The sequence below is a fragment of the Grammomys surdaster genome, unplaced genomic scaffold (genome assembly GCF_004785775.1).
Source record: "Grammomys surdaster isolate TR1022 unplaced genomic scaffold, NIH_TR_1.0 66, whole genome shotgun sequence".
NCBI classification, from domain to species: Eukaryota; Metazoa; Chordata; class Mammalia; order Rodentia; family Muridae; genus Grammomys; species Grammomys surdaster.
Window position 1 is genome coordinate 1,595,889 of NW_021604568.1, and position 21,347 is coordinate 1,617,235.

General features: G+C 43.2%; 1 protein-coding gene across 1 annotated transcript in view; it reads right to left on the reverse strand.

Moving 5' to 3' along the window:
• Arhgap19 (Rho GTPase activating protein 19) overlaps window positions 1-21,347 on the reverse strand; it is a 37,785-nt gene that overhangs the window by 5,979 nt on the left and 10,459 nt on the right. Inside the window, exons 2-11 of the mRNA XM_028772943.1 lie at window positions 19,311-19,576; window positions 16,202-16,282; window positions 14,492-14,701; window positions 12,638-12,864; window positions 11,796-11,882; window positions 10,497-10,562; window positions 9,071-9,262; window positions 6,925-7,023; window positions 1,506-1,616; window positions 653-731 (exon numbers count right to left, since the gene is read on the reverse strand). Of these exons, the coding sequence (XP_028628776.1) occupies window positions 653-731; window positions 1,506-1,616; window positions 6,925-7,023; window positions 9,071-9,262; window positions 10,497-10,562; window positions 11,796-11,882; window positions 12,638-12,864; window positions 14,492-14,701; window positions 16,202-16,282; window positions 19,311-19,576 (1,418 nt within the window). The remainder of the gene's footprint in view (window positions 1-652; window positions 732-1,505; window positions 1,617-6,924; window positions 7,024-9,070; window positions 9,263-10,496; window positions 10,563-11,795; window positions 11,883-12,637; window positions 12,865-14,491; window positions 14,702-16,201; window positions 16,283-19,310; window positions 19,577-21,347) is intronic.

The window sequence follows — 21,347 nt, forward strand, 5'->3', positions numbered from 1 at the left end:
TTTTCTAGAAGAGAAGAAAGATTCATCACAGTGACCTTGCTGTCCCAGGGATGGGACCCAAGGCCACACAAGTGTGCTCTACCACTGAGCTACATGTCTACATGAGCTCTTTCCACTGCTGACACATGGAGTAGCAACTGAACTTCCAGAAGCCCTCCTGCCGTCCCTCCTGAGTGCTGGGATCTCAGCTGTGCAGACCCATGGCTGCTCACAGCAGCTTTTTAACAGCAAAGCTCAGAACAACCCATAAGAACAATCCTCTGAACTAAATAGCTTCAAAGCCATGCAGACGTGCTTCCCAGCGTCTTCCACGACTACTCAAGCCTGCAGAGACGAGAAATATGACTTTCCTGAGTGTCTTCTCTGCATGGACATTCTCAGGCTCACATTTGTACCTGTGCTGTCTTGTTGAACATTGTTCTTAGGACAATTGATGTGTGGTGGGTTCTGTCTGTCCACAACAGGAGTCAGTGAGTCTGTCTGGAACTCTGCCCCTCGGCACCTGAAGGCCGTGCTAAGTAGACTAATAAGCATCCAACTCTCCATGACTACAAGTATACCACCTTGGACAACACAAATGGGAAAACTGCTGACCAAGAAGACACAGGCTAGAAGCCCGGGCAGGAAGGGTGGAGGCGGCTCCAGTGAGTACCTTTTCTCCCCTCTCTCTTCACCTCAGACCATTTCAGTCTCATTGGTGTCACTGTGACAGCTGGGTAGCCAGAGAAGACCTGCAACAAGAAAGCTGTATGGTAGCTTAGATGGTCAGACATCAGTGTTCCTTTACTGACAGAGGTTATGCCTCCATGGTAACTGGCTATGGGTAGCTTAATGTAGTAGCCTAGCATGCTTTGAGGGACTGCCCACAGGTAACGCAGAGCCAGGGAGGGCTGGCTTAAATGCTAACCTGCCCTATGACATTTGTGCAGCATTTGTCGACAGCTATCGGGCTGTATTGCTCCTCTGTACTTGTAACTAGCTATGCTGGTTAGAGTCATCTGGGGAGAGGGACCCTCAATCGAGATAATGTCTCCATCAGCCTGGCCTGCGGGCAAGCATGTAGGCCATATTCCTGATTAATGATTGATGCGGGAGGACACAGGCACTGTAAGGGGGCCTCTGGGCAGACAGTCTTAGGTTCTACAAAACAAAAAACAAACAAACAAACCCCAAGCTCAGAGAGTTGTGGAGCACGTCAGTAAGCAGTGCTCTCCAGGCCTCCGCTCCGGCTCCTGGCTAAGCCCACACTGAGTCCCCTCCATAATGAACTGTAAGCTGTAAGGAAACAAACCCTTTCCTTCCTGAGTTGTGCCCAGTGTTCATCACAGCAACAGAAGCAAACTAGCCCACACGCTTCATCTTTCCTGAACTCAGAACACACCGAATAGTCTGTGTGAACCTACAGAAAGGGCTGTGAGCACTGCTGACTGACCCAGAGTCACGGCAGAGCACGTGCCAGTCTACAGCCTCCTTGCAGAGACAGACAGACAGACAAACGCTCTTACCAAGTTTGTATTTTCTTTGCTGGCTTTCTTCAGTTCCCCCATGGCCACAGACTCTGGAGCAGGAGAACTGTTTTTCTTTTCTGAAGTCATCTGACTGCCCAGGACTTTGCGCTGATTTAGAAACAGAAAATATTTTTTTAAGAGCATCTATTATTTTGTAGGTGTCTGGCTTTCAAAACTACGACTTCTTCAGTTAAAAAAGACAAAAACAAACAAGCAAACAAAAAAAACTCAGCAGCATCCTGATAACTTCTGCACAGACTGAAGCCATGTCATGTAAGGGAGGAGAAGGCATATAGCAAACACCAAGAATGACTGTTCATCTGGGTGATTTAAACTACCTAATATTAGCTAATAATAACAGTACATCTGTGAGCAGGAAGGATCCCCATCACTCTTGAGGGTTGGGCTTTTTTGGAAGAATGGGTGGGTGTGGTTTCTCTGCCAGCTGTTAAGGGTCCTTCTCCTCCTCACTAAGGGAACCACAGACTGGGTCTCCTCTAGGATTCTGTTTCTCTGTCCTTCCTCACACAGGGCTAATAAATGTGCAGAAACTAAGAGTTCCTAATACAGCTACAAAAGGCCCCAGGCCTTCTCAGGACGGTCACATGACCACCGACACACAGAGCATGAACACAAGGTCTTCTGAAGAGCCAGATGACAGTGTGAGCTGCCGGAGCAGAGGACAGTAACGGCTCCATCTCAGAGAAGCCTCCTTTCCCTGCAGAATAAATATGAATTCTGAAACAAGAACACCGTCAAAAATAAAACACCAAAAAAATTAAGCTGAACTAAAGACCTAAAGCATTAATCTCTGCATTATAACTAACAACAGCAGGGCCAGGTATTTACAGGACATGCGACAAGTTCTAGAGGAAAACCATCTTCCTAAACAAGAGGTCAATGCAGGACCCACTGTCAGACACACCATTGTAAAACTGGAGAAAAACAAATCTCTAAAGGTTTCTACTTTTTTAAGATTTGTTTTTATTTAGTGTTTGTGTGGGGGGGGGGCAGAATATGAGTATAGGTGCCTACAGAGGGCAGCAGCATCAGATCCCCTGAACTGAAGTTATAGGCCATTGTAAGATGTCAAATATGGGTGCTGGGAACTAAACTCTGGTCCTCTCTATAAGAACTTCTGAGCCATGCCTTTACCTCCCAAAAGTTTTTAATTTTTAAAAGTCCTAAAAATCAAATAGATTTTTAAAAAAGAAGCCAAATAGCTAAAATACACACACACACACACACACACACACACACACACACACACACACACAAATGCTAGAAAAATAAGGTCTGTATATCCCCCGTTCAGAAGGCAGGAATCACTTGAGAATGCTGAACTGGGAATGTCAGGATCCTGGAGACTAGCTACAAAGCTTCCAGGAAATTTTCAAAAGGGCATTCTGAGTTAGACCTGGCATGCACAAAGCCCTGGGTTCAATCCCCAGGACCACTGACAAATAAAAACAGTACTGAACTACTTCACTGCAGAGCTACTGAGTGAAGGGCCTACATCCTCTATCCGTGCAAATATCTCATTTATAATGAAACTGTCTTGCCCCTATGCTTCATAAAGCTTGCTCTGACAGCTTCTGTGTTTAGAGCTGTTGCTCTGGGCTTGGGATATGGCTCGACGGCAGAGTGCCTGCTCATATTTATGAGGCCCTGGGTTCAGTTGATAGTGACATAAAAAAAAAATGTTCTAAAATGTTTTATCCTCATAACTTCTGAAGTTCTAAGTACTCCCTTAGTGAAGAGTTGAGTAATAGCCAAACAAACAGCAACACCTACATTTCAAGCACTAACTGCCAATCTACCTCAAAGCACAACAGAAAACCACATGCATCCAAGAACAATTAAAAAGAAACAGAGATCCTGTCTCAAAAAAAAAAAAAAAGCAATTATAAACATGCTTAGCACCTTATCCACATCAGTGTATACTTCAGTGGCTACTAAAGTCCCAGTGTCATCAAACTGAGGAGGCTCACCCATCCATTGTTCTTCCTAAACAAGAGAGAACTCTGCATCCTTCCAGACTTCTGGCCACTGATGATCACTAGTGACTTTAACCACTTTAGTTCCTCAAATGAGCAGAACCGCACAACATTTACCTTTGTGTCTGGCTTTTATTTAATTTAGCATGTTCTTCAGGGCCCGCTGTGGCAAGGAGTATGTTAGACTTTCCTTCCTTTTTAAGGATGGAAAATCCTCCACTCTCTCTACACTTCCCGTATGCAGTCCTTCAACGGACAACTAGATTCCTTCAACCTTTAGGCTGCTCGCTGTAAATAATGCTTCCATGAACTATACAGATAACTCGCTGTGAGGGGACTCTAGGCTACCTGACAGGCGAGCATGGCTCTGGCAGGCCTTCCCCTTCTCTTTCACTCCCTTTGCCTTATTAAAACCATTAGATCACATTCCTAAAGCTAGTCACCAAGGTCTGTTCCGTTATTTGGTCAGTTCCTCCCCTTGAGGTTGACTACCAAGGTTCAGCTATCAAGGTATTGAAATACAACAATCAAAATCCCCTCTGTCTCACCTAATTAACATGCCCAATTAAAGTTAAACACCTCGTCCTAACACAGGGTTTCCCATTTTCCCTCTATGAACCACCGTCTTCCTATGTGCCATGTCCGTCTCCTCTCTATCTAGAGGCAGTAGTCCTTTGTCCCCCAAGACAAAATATCCTTCCCCCTTCCCTGTTCCCGTCCCCTTCTCCTTCATCCTCTATCTCCTGTCTGTGTCTCTTTTTCCCTGTCTTCAGTCCCTCTGGGGTAAATAAATCTCCTTTATGCTGAGAACTTGGCCTTGGGGTCCTGAGCCAATACTTTTACTTTCACCGTGAGACCCTGCTTTCAATTCATTGGCATATACACAGACTGGAAACTGGTGGGACATAAAGGAAGTCTACTGCTGATTTTCTGAGAGATGGTCATACAGTTTCCCCAACAGCTCTGCCATCTTATATTCCCAGCAGCAGTGTGGATGGTTTTCTGGTTTGTGGATGGAGTCACCTAGAGGGAGTGAGGTGGCATGTGCTGTGGGTTCCTGATGATGAGTAATGATGAACACCTCTCTGTCTTTTTCTTGGTCATATGTCTTGAGAGAACTGTTACTTCCTGTTTTATAATGAGCTTGGGTTTTGAGCACTACTGAGCCACATAAATTCCTTCTATATTCCAGACATTGTCTCCTAACCAGACACATGACTTAAAAATATTCTCTCCTGCTCCACAAGGTACTTGTTTATTCCATTGTGGATAGCAAACCAAACACTTCTGCAAGCACCATGTCCCAAAGGCCACTAGCCATCCGTGAAGATAAAGACTGGATTCCAGACCTCTAGAAAGTAGAAAAAGGATCAAAATTGCCAGGCGGTGCTGGTGCAATGCCTTTAATCCCAGCACTCTGGGAGGCAGAAGCAGGCAGATCTCTGTGAGTTCAAGGCCAGCCTGGTCTACAGAGCAACTTCTAGGATAGCCAAGGCTACACAGAGAAACTGTGGCTCTAACAAGCAAACAAATAGATCAAAATTAGAGCTAAATGAAGTTGCAACTGCTAATGATATCAGCATAAAAGGGAGAAAATTAAAAGTTATGCAAAATAACTAAATTTTTAGTCAAAAAGATCCTTAATATTTGTAGAGTTACATATTTTAATAATGTTAAAACAATTTCTCTTCTTTCTTTCTTTCTTTCTTTCTTTCTTCCTTTCTTTCTTTTTTTTTCTTTTTTTTTTTTGGTTTTTTGAGACAGGGTTTCTCTGTGTAGTCCTGGCTGTCCTGGAACTCACACTGTAGACCAGGCTGGCCCTCAAACTCAGAAATCCTCCTGCCTCTGCCTCCCAAGTGCTAGGATTAAAGGCATGTGCCACTACTGCCCGGCATTAAAACAATTTCTAAAAGAAAAATAGAACTCAGAATAGAGTTAACCCCTCTGGATTAGCTTGCCGTAGTTTAAGCATTGAAATAAACTTGAGGCCCATGCTACAAGCGGGAGCCCATGCCTGACACTGCCTGGCTGGCCAGGATCCAGAAGCAGGGCAGCCCAGAAACCCAGGATAGCACCAAAAAAAAAAAAAGAAAGAAAGAAAGAAAAAAAGAAAGAAAGAAAGAAAAAAAGAAAAAAGCAGTGAAATGATTCCTAACAATATTCTGCTATACTCACAGATTGGGGCCTACCCTAATTGACATCAGAGAGGCTTCATCCAGCAACTGATAGAAACAGATGCAAAGACTCACAGTGAAACATTAGGTAGAGTCAGGGAACCCCACATAAAAGAAGGAAGATTGTAGGATCTGAGGGGTTGAGAATACAGGCCACAGAATCAACTAAGCAAGGCTCATAGGGGCTCATGAAAACTGAAGCAACAAACAGACGATATATGGGTCTGAGCTTGGTCTTCCATGTCTACTCTGTGGTTGTGTAGCTTGGTGTTCTTGCAGGACTCCCAATAGTAGGAATGGGTGGATCCTCTGACTCTTCCCCCTGTGTGTGGGACCCTTTTCCTGCTACGGGGTTGCCTCGTCCAGCCTTGATATGAGGGAGGTGCCAGGTCTTATTTTAACATGCTATGCCATGTTCAATGGATATCCTTGAGACCTGCTCTGTCCTGAGACCTGCCCTGTCCTGAAGGGAAAAGGAGAAGGAATGTATCTGGGGAAGAGGGGAGGTGGGAAGTGGGGGGAAGAGACTGGGAGGATAGACGGAGGGAAAATGGAGGTAGGCGTGTAATGTTTGAGAGAATAAAAAGAAAGAACTGTGAATCTTATGACCTACTGCCACCTGATGGTAGCTCTCACTAACTGCACTAATGTTCAGCAGTCTGCACACTTAGTGACAGCAGCAACAACACAAAAATGTACTTTCAATTTGTTCTAAAAACAAGATTTCTAGACATTTTAAAACATGGAAAGAAACAACAGTGAAAATATTAAATTCACCAAAAATAAGAGATACCAAAATCCACTGGGGCATTAGAAAGTCCAATGTCCAACAACACCCCCGTCCTCAGCGTGCTCATTTCTCCACAGATGTAGCAAACCTCAGAGAGTAGCCTGTGCAGTAAAGCAGGAAGCAAGAGAAACTCCTGTCCTCAGACACGGGGGGGAGAGAAGGCCAGTGCTGCTTTCACGCTCACAACAGATGGCTGCTCACAACCATCTGTAATGGGATCTGATGCCCTCTTCTGGTGTGTCTGAAGACAGCAATGGTGTACTAATATATATAAAATAAATCTTTAATTAAAAAAGAAAAAAAAAAAAAAGAAATGAAGGCCTTTTCCAAACTCTGTCCCCTTATCAATTAACTCTTTCTAGGACTCCAAAGAAAAGAATTAAGTTGTTTATACACAAGAAAATAAGATATAAATTTCCTGAGAACTGCTGTGGGCAGCAGGAGCACAGGCTTACCTTGATAAGCCCACTGAAGGAGCGTGAGCGGGCTCTCTTCTGGACCCTGGGAGTAGAAGGTTCTCTCCCTGGCGTTTGAGTCAAAGACTGCTTATGGAACTACAAAAAAATACAGAGAACATTGTATTAATACTGTGCCATCAAAGCCGGGCATTGGTGGCGCACGCCTTTAATCCCAGCACTTGGGAGGCAGAGGCAGGCGGATTTCTGAGTTCGAGGCCAGCCTGGTCTACAGAGTGAGTTCCAGGACAGCCAGGGCTTCACACAGAAACCCTGTCTCGGAAAAAAAAAAAGTACTCAATTACTCAGAGAAGTCCTGAGACTCAAATTCTCTGATTAAGGGATCCCTATTCTTGCTTTACAGATAGGAAACCAAGATTCCAGAGTGGTTATGGACTTGTCTAAGCTCTGCTAGTAAACCAGAATTATTTTTGCATCAAGTACCTTGGAAGCAGAGAGTTACTAGCATAAACCACGATAGTCCTCAGTTTAACAAACTATATGCCAGGATTTATTTTAAGACAGAGTCTCATGTAGCACAGGCTGGCCTCAACTCTCTATACGGCCAAGGATGACCTTTAATTCCTAATCTTCCTGCCTCCATCTTCCAAGTCCTGACATTATAAACCTAGATGGCCAAACCCAGTTTATGAGGTGTCAGGAATCCAGCCTAGGGTGCATGAATGCAGGACAAGCCCTCTACCAACTGAGCCAACTTCCCGAGCTACTGAGCCAGAGGCTCCTAAGGCACTGAAGCTAACTAGAGCTCACAGCACTGCTAGGAAGGGAAAGGAACTGAATGCAAACTTTGAATGCTGTCAGCTCTTTGTATATAAAGACATCTCCAGTTTACAAAAAACTGGAGGGCAGGCACAGGGGGTGGGGAGGGAGGCTGGGGGGGCAGGCAGGCACTGTCCTGGAACTCACTGTGGAGCAGGCTAACTGAACTCACAGAGCTCTCTGCCTGTCTCTGCCTGTCTACTGCTGGGATTACAGATGTCTGACACACACTTGACTCCAGCCACTCCTAAACCATCTCTATGATCATGACAAAATACTTGTAGGGACTTTGTCCATTGTTGAAAGCAGCTCAGTTCCCAGCAGTGTCTGACACTTTTTTTTATCTTGTCTTATACTAGAGACACACCCTCCCCCAAAATGAAGGCAATCTTTCCCAAAGAAGGTACAAACTGAATAAGAAATGAAGAGCTGTCTGCTACAGCTCAATCTACAATGTCCTCCAAAGCCAGGGGTAGTGGTTGGCGGGTGTCTATCCTATGGCACTACTGAGAGATGGAAGGGCCTATTGGAGGCCCTGGTTCACTGGGGACATGCCCTCCAAGGGGTACTATGGCTCCTGGTCATGAGGCACACTGTTTGCCCTGCTCATGCTGATGCCTTAATGTCAGACCTCCCACAGGGCCACTTAGTTGGGGATAGAAACTTCCACACCTGTGTGCCAAGCACAATAACCCATGAGTCTGCACAGGAAGGGAGAACCGAGTGATGCCCCAGCCTTGCCTGTACAGCTACAATTCAAAGGGACTGAGACAAATCTCCTGAGGGACTCCCAACTAGTAAGAACTCACTCAAATCACACTGAGTCCTCAAAATGGCAAATGAAAGATCTAATCTTACCTCCAAAACCCCAAAACAAGCAATCCCAGACACCAGAATTCCTGTTCAATACACTCGGACCCTGCTTTAGGTTGTTTTCTAACCACAAACAACTCCATTAGGAAGAGCTGCCTCTTCTGTCCTGCCAGCCACTTTGCACATCCTCTCCTCCTATACAAGCATGACGTATGCATGTTACTATACTGTGTCACAAAGCTGGAAACTGAAGTTCAGAAACTATATCCCTGGAAAATATGCAGCACTTAAGTTCTGGAATAATACATTGGATCTGCTGGTTCTCTCCAAACAAACCTTGGAGAGATTTTGTAGGTGACTAGAGTTACAGATGTTCTAAGCAGAGTTAACCGCAGAGAGCTAAGCACTCCTCCACTTCTCTCCAGGACAGGAATATACTGCAATTCCATAGACCAGCCAAAGCTTGTTCCAAAAGACAATGAAACTTAAATGTGATTCTGAGTGGTGCTCTCCAGTGACTCCTAGAGCCCACCTACATCCCTGCATCCAGCACCTGTCTGATAAGTTGTTTCTTCTTGGCTGAGTCTGGCAAGTTATGAACATGTTGGAAGAGCTCTCTCAGTGCCTCTTCTGTGTGTTGCTGGGTCTCCTCCTGCTGGGAATAAGAATCTACTCTGCTCTGTTTCTGAGATCTTGCCAGCTGGAAGGACATGGCATGACATGAGGTTGTCAGATCAAGATCATCCTAAAGGAAAGTGTATAAAAAGTCAATTAATACATGCTTCTGATTTTGTTTTGGGTTCTCACAATCACTCTGATCAAAAGAAGGAAGAGTGGAAATATGACATACTACTACATCTGGGAACAATGAAAATTCAAATACAATTATCAGATGAACAAAAATCTATTAATAGAAGGTTCTGAATGATCCACTTCCATGATCTGCTCAGAAAATCAACATGCAGTTAGAATATTGCCAAGCCAGGTAATGGTGATGCACACCTTTAAACCCAGCACTCCAGAAGCAGAGCTGCCGGATCCCTGTGTGTCTAGGGAGAGCTTGGTTTACAGAGCTAGTCCCAGGACAGTCAGAGCTACATAGTGATACCTGTCTCAAAACACCAAAGAATATTGCCATAGACAATTGTAGCTGTTTGAGTTCCATTTTCAAAACACTCTTTAATTTCAAGTAATACTTGTTGCTATCCAGTAAAGTAAGCTCTTAACAACTGAGCCACCTCTCCTGCCCATGGGCTCAAATCTCTTAACAATTTGACAGTTTAATCACGCCAACAAACTTGAATAAGAATTATTATCTAGGACTGGATATGGGTGGATAGCTCTGTTGGTACCTGTACTCACATGCACGCGCCCATACTCACATATATACACTTAAGTAAAAATAAACATTTTGGGGATGGGGTTTGAGACAGGGTTTCTTTGTGCAGCCCCGGGCACATATGGTGATTCATATAGCTACTTCAACTCCGGTTCTAGAGGATCCAACACCACCTTCTGACTTCCACAGGCCACTGCACACAAGTGGTAAACTTAAAACACTCAGTCACATACACATACACATAAAATAATTATTTTAATTAAATTAAAATTTTTAAAAAAAGAGAAATTACATAAGACTGAACTTTTGTTACTATTATGAATGATGTTTAAATGTTGCTTAGATCATGGGCTAATAAAATACATACAGGTTTTATGAAAAACTTTAACATATGGTCTGTGCATGACACATATGTAGAGGACATCATCCACCAGTGAGGATCTCTGAGAGCCAGTGAGCATATGCTACACAGGGCATTCTTATTTCAACAACTCCCTTCTCAGTCCTTGTTCCTGCTAAAACACAGGACTAGATAAATCTGGGCTGTAACATTAAAAGCTCTGGCTTAAGGATAATGTTATACTTTGTTTTCACTAGTCTGAATTCTTCTCTTGTTTACAGACCAGTTTTCTGTTCTTACCTTCGACATGTGAGTTCTGGAGCCCAAATAGTACAATCTGGCGCATTCCCGAATATAAGCAGGAGCCTGGGCAGGACAGAAAAGGGAACCAGGGCTCAGTGGAGTCTTTCAGGCCACAGAAAGGGAATCATAACATTATGTAATGGGTAGATTAGTCTGAAAAGCCAAACACTTTCCAAAAATATCATATTTGACCAAATAGACACCTCTACAGATCTGACAGGAAACTGTAGGAAGGCACTGCTGTAGCTGCTACTGTTTTAAAAATAAAGGTAGCATGAGGCACTCACGAGCCAAAATAAAAATACAGACGGTTCCCAGTATCTCTGTCTCCTGATCACTCAACTATCCCTGCTGCCATTCCTCTGCTGTAGCATCACGGCGCTAACTTTCTACAACTGTAAGCCTAAATTAAAATTGTTCTTTTATAAATTGCCTTGGTTAGCCATGTTTGGTAGTGCACACTTTTAATCTCAGTATTTTGTAGGCAGAGGCAAGTGGATCTCTGTGGGTTCAAGGCTAGCCTGGTCTACATAGTGAGTTTTACAATAGCCAGAGCTATTTAGAGAGACCCTGTCTCGAACAAACAAACAAACAAAACAAAATAAAAAAGTTGCCTTGTCCATTGTGTCCTGTCACAGTAACAGAACGTAACTAAGACACATGAAAACATGTTCCACATCACTCATCTCTGCGGACATCTGAACCACAGTGAGACCCATCCCGCCCCCATTAGGATGACAACAGTGAGAGAATAACCATCAGACAGAAGCAGGAGTGGTAAGGACATGGATCCCACACTGCTATTAGGAGACATGGGAAACACTGCAGACAACAGTGTGGCAGTTTCTCGGAAACCTTTACAGAGTATTACCATACAATCTAGGAATATACCAAAAAGGACAAAGGCAGGGCTGTGAGGAATGTTCACACATCCATGTTCACAGCAGCATCACAACAGCTTAACCATAGACACAGTCTGAACGTTTATTCACATATGAATGGATTAGCAGTATGTAGAGTGTACACACAAAAAACTGCTATGCAGCCTTCAGATAGGAAATGCTACCACACGTTACTCTGTGGCTAAATTTGAAGGCATTATGCCGAATAAGTCAGTCAGTCATAAAAGATAAAAAAACCTAAAAAATTAGAAACAGAGAGACTTGTTCTATTTCTATGTCTAGCCCTCCCCACCATCCATTCTGACCTACAATCCCACACAGCGCCTCTCCTTCAGGGTCCTGCCCTGCCCATCTTCCTGGTCCTATTACCAACCAAAAATCATCCTTTACCTACCTTAAAAAGTTTCTGAGAGTGTTTGATCATAAAAGCCATCCCCGTGTTTAACTTTGTGATATTCTCCTGAAGGTCATTTGCAGTGACCTAGTCAGTGAAAAGAGACAGAACGAAGGGCAGTAAGAGCTGGGACGTGGTCACCAGTGCACGTCACTGAAAGGCTTGGGCTAGCAGGTTTCCACTTAAAATGACATAATAGCACAGATATGTGTCCCTAAAATGACCAGGAAATCCTTGAGCTTTCTTCACTTCCTACTTCTGCTCATAGACACCTAAGCCTAGGATTCAAAACACAGACAGCAGAAAGGCAGCCACGGGTATGGGCTCTGTGGAGAATGGGGAGTTCAGCCACAGAACCGTCCATTAATGAGAGCTGACATCTTTCTACAATGCAGTCAAACTGCAATGATCCCTTCTCTTGTTTCTCTTGCCTCTTTTATGAAAGAAGACTCACTGTATGGGAGTAAAACTGTTAGCACAGGTTATCCCACAGGATCACACTGCTCTATCCCAAACCTTTAAAAATGAATTGCATTCATCATTCAATTATTAAAAATCAATTGAATTTACCAAGGAGCATTCTTATTAAGAGTGGAGGTACCTTGTCTAGCTTCGTTAGCAGCTAGAGTGACAGCGTCCAGAACGTGTCCATGCAGGATTACTAGAGCCTGACCTACAGAGAGGTTCCAGGACCCAGGGTCTCAACTTTGATAACTCCTAAACTCCCAGCCTCATACAACGAAGGCTGGACCTTGGATCCTTGATAACCTCCCCAGTGTGCACCCACAGGAGGAGCCCAGCCTGAGACAATCCAGTCCTAAAGATCTTCCCTCAATACTAACATTTTTGGGCCACAGGACATGGGGTGCAAACATAAGAGCAAGGTTATGGGCAGACATCTTATTCTTGTCTTGCTTCTTCGCCGTTTGATACAGGAGATCAAGCAGTAACTTTAGCAAGTTCCGATTGGCTGGAGGGAGGATTAGGAAGAGCAGCTGCAGGGCCTCAATCTGCCGCTCTTTGTCTGGTATGTTGGTCTTATTTCCTTTATCATCAAACTGCATCAGATCTTGAAAACAAAACAAAATATTATTGGAAAGGAAGGAATAAACCAGCTCAAAAAGTCAATGCTATTTTGGTTATTATTTTCCCCTCACTCTCACCAAAGAAAGAGAAGGAATAAAAAAAAAAAAAATCAGAGCAAATTCAAAACTGCTAATACCTTAGGAAGGGCCTAGATTCAAATACCAACACTATTAAAAATTAATAAAATAAAATAGGCAATTTATGGGCTTTGCAAGGTACTTTCTGTGTGACTATGAACGCTAGCAGGGGAAGCATGAGCCCTGGCATCACAAGAAAGAAAAAGCAAAACATAAGAAATGTCAATCTAATTCAACAACTAAAGACAACCCAATTTTAAGATGTGGGAAAGCTTTAAGTAGAAGGTTAGGTGTGGTGATGCATGCTTGCGTGCCTAGCATTAAGGAGGAGGAGAGGCAGCCTGAGTCATCTTACCTCAAAAAAAAAAAAAAAAAGAAAAAAAAAAAAAAGAAAAGAAAGCAAACTAAATAGACATCCCTTCAAAGAAAATAATATACCAAGCCAGGCCGGGTGACACACAGCTATGTGTGGTTCTAGCTACTTAGGGGGCAGAGGTAGGATTGTGAGTTTGAGGCCAGCCTAGGTGATTTAGCGAGGCCTGTCAATTTAAAGAAAAGAGGAAGAGAGAGCAGAAAGGAAAGAAGAGACGTCCTAAGAGTGGTCAGTAAAGTTGAGCATGCTGGATGTCGACTATCAATAAACAGTCACACCGACTAGGATAACCTGAATAAAAGCATTGGTCATATAAATGCTGGCATGGAGAGCACGAAGCCTTCTACTACTGGGGAGAGCACTAAATGGTGTAACCACTTTGAGGCTTTTTTTACGTTTGTATGGGTCTTTTGCTTCCATGCATGTGTGCAACACGTGTGTGCACTGCCTACTGAGGGTATCAGATCCCCTGAAACTGGAGTTACAGACAGTTGTGAATCACAAAGTAGGTGCTGGGAACTGAACCAGGGTCCTCTGAACCACTGAGCCATCTCTCCAGCCCTAGTGTAACCACTTTGGAAAATATGTGGGCCTCAAAATGTTAGTTACAGTTAAGTTCCAGCAATACCCAAAAGAATGAAAATCAAGCCCATGGGCACCTCTGATGATGTCAGCCCTCTGCTCTTCCCCACTCACGCTGTGGCTAAAGGGTAAGTCAGAGGGAGCCATGCACAGGATGACTCCAAACAGCTCCTCTCTAACTGTGCCTCCGGTTCATACATTCTCAAGAACAGGGAGTCATCAGGCAGCCCGATGGATACGTCAGATACTGCACCAAACATGGTAGAGAGAAAACAGACTCCTACAAATTGTCCTCTGACCTCCAAATGTATGTTATGGCATGTGCACAGAACATACAAAATAAATATATATTTTTTTTAATATATAATTTTTTTAAGTGTTTAAAAAGGGGGACAATGAAGAGGAAGAAAATGACAACTGATCAACTCAAACTTAACTGCCAAGATCTATAAGGAGGCCAGTAGGATCCTGATGCCTGAGCCAACATCAGAGCACCTTAGAGAGTAACAAGCAACAGGACATCACAAAGCATTTCACTAAACTGAAAACCACATCTCAATCTCTTTCTTCATACTCACCAGCAATTTTGAGGTGTATATGAAAGTGTTTATGAGTCAGCAGGGGCTCTGGTAACTCTCCTAGAAACATCTTCAGCAGCGTGGCAACATCATTTGAGTGAAACTCTCCTGAATCCAAGTCAATATCGGTCCCATTATTGAGAGCATCCCTCAGAAGCTGCTGTCGGACACTGTTGCCTGGTACTCTAAACAAGCCCTCTACTCGCAAGTCTGCTCAGCACGGGCAGGCCAAAAGAAACAAAAGAGAATCATGTTTAATGGACACAGAAGAAAACATCTTTCCCTTTAAAAACCTTTCATAAAACCCTTTCTAGACGAGGCTTTGCCAATATTTCTAGGGAAGCTTGAAACATTTTGGGGCCCCTGAGCATCTGAAGATGACTGAGGTACCACTAGATACTGAATTTAACATAATCAATGGGGAAAAAAAAAAGCTTGAAAAGTAAGGAGAAAGAAAATCCAGATCTCAAGTCACCTTATCCTTGTTCCTCACAAACTCTCAAGGAGCAGAATTCATCTATGGAAATTTGTGGTGCCTGTAAACTGTTTTTTTCATCTCTGCATTGCTGTATGATTCTAACATCACCCTGCAGCTAAGAGACTCCCAAAAGCTTAGGGTCATTCCCAATAAGCTGCTCCCACCCAGCTAGTTCTTAAGAAGAAAGGTAGAAAGACACACAGTTTTGGTTTGATCTGGAAGAAGCTTCTCCATGTTTCCATCTTTGGGTGTCCCCCCAATTCCAGGGTCTGAGTTCCATGCCCAAGGAACCAGGCAAGTGATAGCAAAGGAATGAATGGGACCGACAACAAACTGGAAAACACACCCCTGTACTCAGCAGATCATATCCACACAGCAGCTGGGCTGAAGGATGCCAGGTATTCTCATCACTCAAGCAAGCTGAAAACCTGGATTCTCCTCATCTTAAATCCCTGATGTCTTGTTATGGTTTTAATACATCTTGGGCCAACAACAACTAACCAAAAAAACTCACAAATCCAGATGCCTCAAAAGCTGTTTTCTTAAAATAATTTATTTTTATTTTATGTACATTGTTTTGCCTGCATGTATGTCTGTGTGAGGGTGTTGGGTACCCTGGAACTGGAATTACAGACAGTTGTGAGCCACCAGGTGGGTGCTAGAAATTGAACCCAGGTCCTCTGGAAGAGCAGAGCCGTCTCTCCCGCTCCTGCTTCAAACCCTTTTAGGATGTGGTCTGCAACCTCTGTGGTCACTCCGCCTACACAGTGCCTCACATCCAGTAAGTCATAAAGACATGTGTGGGTTGGTGTTTCACATGTATCAAGTTGAGCTCGTAGAACAACAACCTGAAGGCTTACTAAGAACCGAAATGAGAATGATATGTTAGCCACAGAGTTCTGAAGATGAAAGTATCATGCTTTCTTGAATAAATGTCATAATTCTTTAGGAACAAGGAATTGTTCCAGAATTGTCTGAGTTAAAAGGGAATTATGATTTCATAGACGTTGTCTAATCTATCTACATCTTTGAAAACAAGGCAAATCAATAACTGATGTGAAATTCAAAGGAAAATATATTTTTTTTAAAAAATCTACCACCTGAAATTATCAATAGTTCTTTTTGTTGTTGATGATGGATAGTTGGCACCTACTAATCCATTAGTCAACTCTCAAAGGAAAACTGGCAATTTTTCATTAAACACAGAACACTGAAGCTTTGAGCAGTCTTACTTTTGTGCAGATATTCAATCAGTTGATATATCTGGGCAATGCCTTCCTCCGTCAATGGAGATCCAAATACTACTCCTTTTTCTGGAAAAAAAAAAAATGTCATAGGTCAAGGCTATATTACATCAAGAGTACAAGGTCATCAATACAATGATTTTTTTATGTGTACTTATTTATGCAGGAGCAAGACACACATACGGTGGTTAGATATGACTTATAGAAGGCGGTTCTTTCCTTTTGCCATGTGGGTGCTGGGTCATCCGGCTAGCATCAGATGCCTTTATTTGAGAGCCATCTCACCAGCACAAACACCACAATTCTAAAATCATTCAAGCATCCTATCACTTCACAAAATTGGTAAGCAAAGATCTAAAAGGAATTTAAAACTAAAGACTAGGAATATACCCAAAAAATGTAATCAGAGCAACTGTCCAGTCAATCTCTCCATATTTGACATCGGATCATGAATTCCTAGAGGCATAAACTTTTCTTATTTAAGCACATTGATACTTAATTTAAAAACAAGAACCTGAACATGATTGTCAACTCATGACAATTATCACTAGAGTTGGTATAGGATATAATCTTTTTTTTTACATTTTTAAAATTTTATTTACTCACATGTATATGTGTGCAGGTACATATATGTGGTGGTGCATATGTATGAGGATATGATCTTTTAATGTTTAAATATTTCATCCTGCCTAATGATTTCCTTATATTTAATAAAATAGTACTCCACACTTCCTAGGATGGAATCTATACCTAACACTGTCAGCCTGATCAAAAGCCCATGGCTAGGGAGGCCCACAGACCCTCAGGAGCAACCTACTATTGTTCTGCTAAATTATCAAGCTGTCAAACTGTCTTCTAAATGTTTATGCTACAGACGGGAGCTGCTTTCAACCTCAGCCAGAAAGCCTTCTTTTTAAAGTGAGCATCAGTTAATGTGGAAGCTCACAATGGTCACAGTGTTTGGAATAGCTGATTGTGAGTACGCCACCCTAAACAGTACACCAGGATCAACCTTCTCCCCACAAGATTCAAGGAACTTGGACAAAAAACATTGGAGCCGGGGATTGTGGCGGAATGCTGGGAAGTGCTTTCCCCTGGAGATGACGTGCACGCCACATTACAGCCTCACAGCAGCTGTGGCTGCCTTCACAAGGCCTGCACAAGACTGAGCCAGTCAGCATCTCAGCAGGATGGGGGAGGGTCCAACGGCACCACAGCTAGCTGTGGACTACTGCAGTAGAAGTGAGGCAATCCACTACTGCTGGGGAAGTGAGGCAATCCTTCTCTGGAGGGGCAGCCACATGTGAACGCATGCTCCCACAGCCCCAGGCATGCAGACATCACAAATAATAAACTCTGGGTTGGTTTTGTTGTTGTTGTTGTTTAAAAAAAAAAAAAGCTGGGCACACACCTTGAATCTCAACAGAGACGGGGCTCTCTGGGGAGTTCAAAGCTACCCTAGTCTATATAGCATGTTCCTGACCAGTCAGAACTATATAATGAGATCCTATCTAAAAATAAACTTGGGAAAGAAAGAAGGAAAGGAAGGAAGGAAGGAAGGACATGATGCTCAGATGGGAATACACAAAAGGAGTCAGAGGGAAAGAGGCAACAGGGTCAAAAAATATTGTATACACAAATGAAATTCTCAAAGAATACACTATACATAATACGTATGTGTATATACATATATATACACCACATCTCACACACGCATACACACACACACACACACACACAAGTGCTGCTACAACTACTAGAAAAAGCTTGTTTTGGGGGGTGATATAAGAACTGACATTAAGCAGTCCATAGAATGAAAATGTTTACAAACTACTATAGTATTTATTTATTTATTTATTTATTTATTTAGATTTTTGAGACAATGTCTTTTTATGTAATCCTGGCTGTACTAGGGCTTACTATGTAGACCAGGCTAGCCTCAAACTCACCAAGCTCTTTCTGCTTCTGCCTTCTGAGTGTTGGGACTAAAGGTGTGCAGTACCACCTCCAGCTCTTGTTGTCTTTTTGTCCTTTTTGGTGGGGGGTGGGGTAGGGGTTAAGTATGCATGTAGCTCAGTGGTAGAAAGATTACTAGCATGGACAGAGTCCTGAGTCATCCTCAGTAGAACAACAGTTACTCAGCATCCTTGACTGTCCTCTCCTGCTAGGCAACTTTACTCTGCCTAGTGTCACTTTAACTGAACAAAGCCGTTCATTCTGTAGTCCCAGCTATTATAAAGACTGAGGGTAAGACAGTCACTTGAGCCTGGGCAACAGAGTGAGATACTCATAAGGAAAGGAAAGAAAAGATGGAAGGAACAGAAGGAAGGAAGGAAAGATACCTGGAAAACGTTATTTTAGTATAATACTCACAGGGCATGAAAACTGAAATGCCCTTCATAAGCCTAAACTAATCACAACCATCTCTCAGGACTGAATGTATTTTCTATGTTCTTCTCCCTATGTTCCCTTTTCTTCACCTCCCCTTCCCTTCTCTCCGCTCCTCCTTCTCCTTTTCTTCCTCCTTGTCTCTTCAACAGGGTTTCACAATGTGCCCAAGCTCCCCTCAAACTTAAGATGATTTTCATCACCATTAAAGTTCTACTAACAGCCGGGCAGTGATGGCGCATGCCTTTAATCCCAGCACTTGGGAGGCAGAGGCAGGCGGATTTCTGAGTTCGAGGCCAGCCTGGTCTACAGAGTGAGTTCCAGGACAGCCCGGGCTATACAGAGAAACCTTGTCTCAAAAAAAAAAAAATTGAAGTCAAAACACCAAAAGTGCTTTAGGATAATCACAAGTCCTCGGTGAGGGTGCAAATGTTAAGAGGATAAAGCCCCACACCAGGAGGAAGGGTCAACAGCTAAAAGCACTTGTTACTCTTGCAGAAGACCTGGCATGGCACCTCACACCTGCCTGGACTCCAGTTCCCAGGGATCTGATGCCCTCTTCTGGTTTCCATGGGCACTTGCATATACCTGGTACACATATAAACAGGCACAAACATACCAAATTTAAAAACACGTAATTTTTTTCAAATCGAGAGTAAAGGCCAATCAGTAGCTAAGACCCACTCCCCTTCATAGGCACGAGACCTACCCTTCCTCTTGAGAGACATTAGAGACCTGAAGAATCCTGCCGCTGGGCCAGCCCCACCAGGCAACTTAAGGTCCACTTCACCCATCAGCTGAGCCAACTCAGTTCCAGGCAAATCAATAAGTCTTGTGATATTGCTGACCACCAACTCGGTGAACACCTCTGGTTTCTCATGTCGGAGTTTCTCCACAAAAAAGTCAGGATTGAAGATAATAGGCTGACCTCGAAGGGGAGAATCATTGCAAATGACAAAATTGCAGATGGCATCACTGGAAAAAAACAAACAGAAGTTTCTTTGAGGAGTCATTTTCATTCAGTACTTGCTGAGTTTATACACAGCAAAGGGTTCCTAACAGGCAGCTTCCTCCAATAGAAGTAGCTGACCTTGTAGTCTGCTCTGACCTTGGAGTCTGCTCTGACCTTGGAGTCTGCTCTGACCTTGGAGTCTGCTCTGACCTTGGAGTCTGCTCTGACCTTGGAGTCTGCTCTTCATAGCCAAAAAGCATTCACAGAATGGAAGAGGCTCACAGCTACATAAAGACCTACATGAATTCAGTTTTGCCGAGGCCCACAGACAGACACGTTTTAGCTGTGTCATCATTTAGTGAGTGGTTCTTTGTGCATGCTAGTCAAGTGCTATGTGGCACTGTGCTACTAGAGCTAACCCCGTTTTTACTTTTAAGTCTTTCGCTCCGCATGCCTCTGACGCATGAGTTATTATTATGGAAGTCTAACTCTTGGTCAGAAAGGTTCTTCTCCACAAGGCTCTGATCTTCATATTTAAGAGCTCAATCGCTGAGCCAGGAGGACAGCCAAGCCCGGTGACCCGAGTTTGACACCTGACTCCTGGCAGCTGTCCTCTGCTCCCCACATCATGCTGTGGTGTATACTCTCACAACAACATGCAAAATAAATATGTGTCAAAATGGTTTTAAGTACAAAATTTCTAAAGATAACTCTACCGTTGTGCATGGCGGCACACGACTGTAATCTCAGCATTCTCTGTGAGGCTGAGGTGGGAAGACTGGGAGTCAAAGAGCAGCCTATAGAGTGAGACCCTGACCCAAACAGGAGTTAAGTGGTTAAACAGATGGCTCAGCAGAGAAGAACACTTGCTGCTCTCCCAGAAACCTGAGTTTGGTCACCAGCACCCATGTCAGGGAGCTCACCAGTAACCGCCAGTATCTACAGCTCCAGGGGATCTGAGAACTTTTTTTTTTTTTTTACAAAACTTCTAAAAATTATTATTATTATTATTATTATTACTAAATTAAATTGAATAAAAACTTAGAAAGTACTACTCCACCTCCTGTATCACACACATCACTGTCTGCACTCTCCATCGACTGTCCCTAATGGCAGTTCTCGTTCTTATCATATATTCACAGTCATCAGCTATATAGCAGATGAATAAACGGAACACATCACAAAGGACAATTTATCATGTTTCAGTAAAGCAAAGTTAAATTCACCTGACTCACACAAACACTTTCACAATAAAACATCCACAGCACCCAGGGTATCAAGTACTGTTCCAGGAAAAGTAATGCCTCTAAATATTAAACACATCTAATCAGCAGCACATCTGCTAACCCAACATGACCTTCCCTCGCAGTGCTGGGCTTCTTGCATGCTAGGCACTCTTCATAGCAATCTCCCCAACCTTGGTTGGTTGGTGGGTTGGGCTGGTATGTTGGTTTGAGATAAGATCTCTCACACTACAGCCAAAGCCAGCCTGCAATTCATTCTCTAGCCCTACTGCATCAACCTCCCAAATATTGGGATTATAGGTATAAACTACCATACCCAGTTAATAATTTTTATTTGTGGTACTAGAGGTTAAACCCAGGACCAAGTATATGCTAGGCAACCACTCTTCCACGGAGCCACATCCCCAGACTAGCTGATAATTTTTAATAATAGTATAATGAAAAATTCATGAAAGTTAATTGGTACTTCCTTGAAAATAAATGACTGTGTAATCTTAACAGCCCCGATCTTCGGTCTGTGGCTACTATATGCATTTTACTATAAGAAACC